The 391-nt window shown below is 52.7% G+C and overlaps 1 protein-coding gene across 1 annotated transcript in view; it reads left to right on the top strand.

Annotated features, from left to right (window-relative positions):
- Positions 1-391, top strand: part of EMH_0067140 (uncharacterized protein) — a gene marked incomplete at both ends in the record, with an annotated part of 3,195 nt that overhangs the window by 2,196 nt on the left and 608 nt on the right. Inside the window, one exon of the mRNA XM_013498591.1 lies at positions 3-54. Within this exon, the coding sequence (XP_013354045.1) occupies positions 3-54 (52 nt within the window). The remainder of the gene's footprint in view (positions 1-2; positions 55-391) is intronic.

Here is a 391-nt window from a genome sequence, read left to right as displayed (position 1 = left end):
AGCACGTCTCGCCACAAAAGGAAGGCATACGCTGTGCACTTTGCAGTAGAGCGGGTGAGAGTGGTGGTTGGTGTTGGATGGAAAAGAAGTGATGGTTGTGCCGGCTGATGGGGTCTCGGAACAGAAGGCCAGGCAGAAACCTGACGCGTAGCGAACGCTGGCCTAAGCGCAACTTATTATTTTGTTTACGTCAGGAAGTAAGCACGTTTGCTTGTCTCACTGCGACTGCCTTGGTCAGCAGTTGTTCGGGATGCTGCTGCAGGTTCTGTCGAGGTGTGGGCCTTGAATCGTGTGAGGAGCTGGAGTAACAGTTGGCGCATGTATGAATAGTTGCATCCACTAGACAGTTGCTCTGCAGAAAACGACGTTGTGGCATGAACGCGACGGAGTT

The sequence above is a fragment of the Eimeria mitis genome, genomic scaffold, assembly GCF_000499745.2.
Source record: "Eimeria mitis Houghton genomic scaffold, Emh_scaff3548, whole genome shotgun sequence".
Taxonomy (NCBI): Eukaryota; Apicomplexa; class Conoidasida; order Eucoccidiorida; family Eimeriidae; genus Eimeria; species Eimeria mitis.
This window is presented reverse-complemented; position numbering and strand designations above follow the sequence as displayed.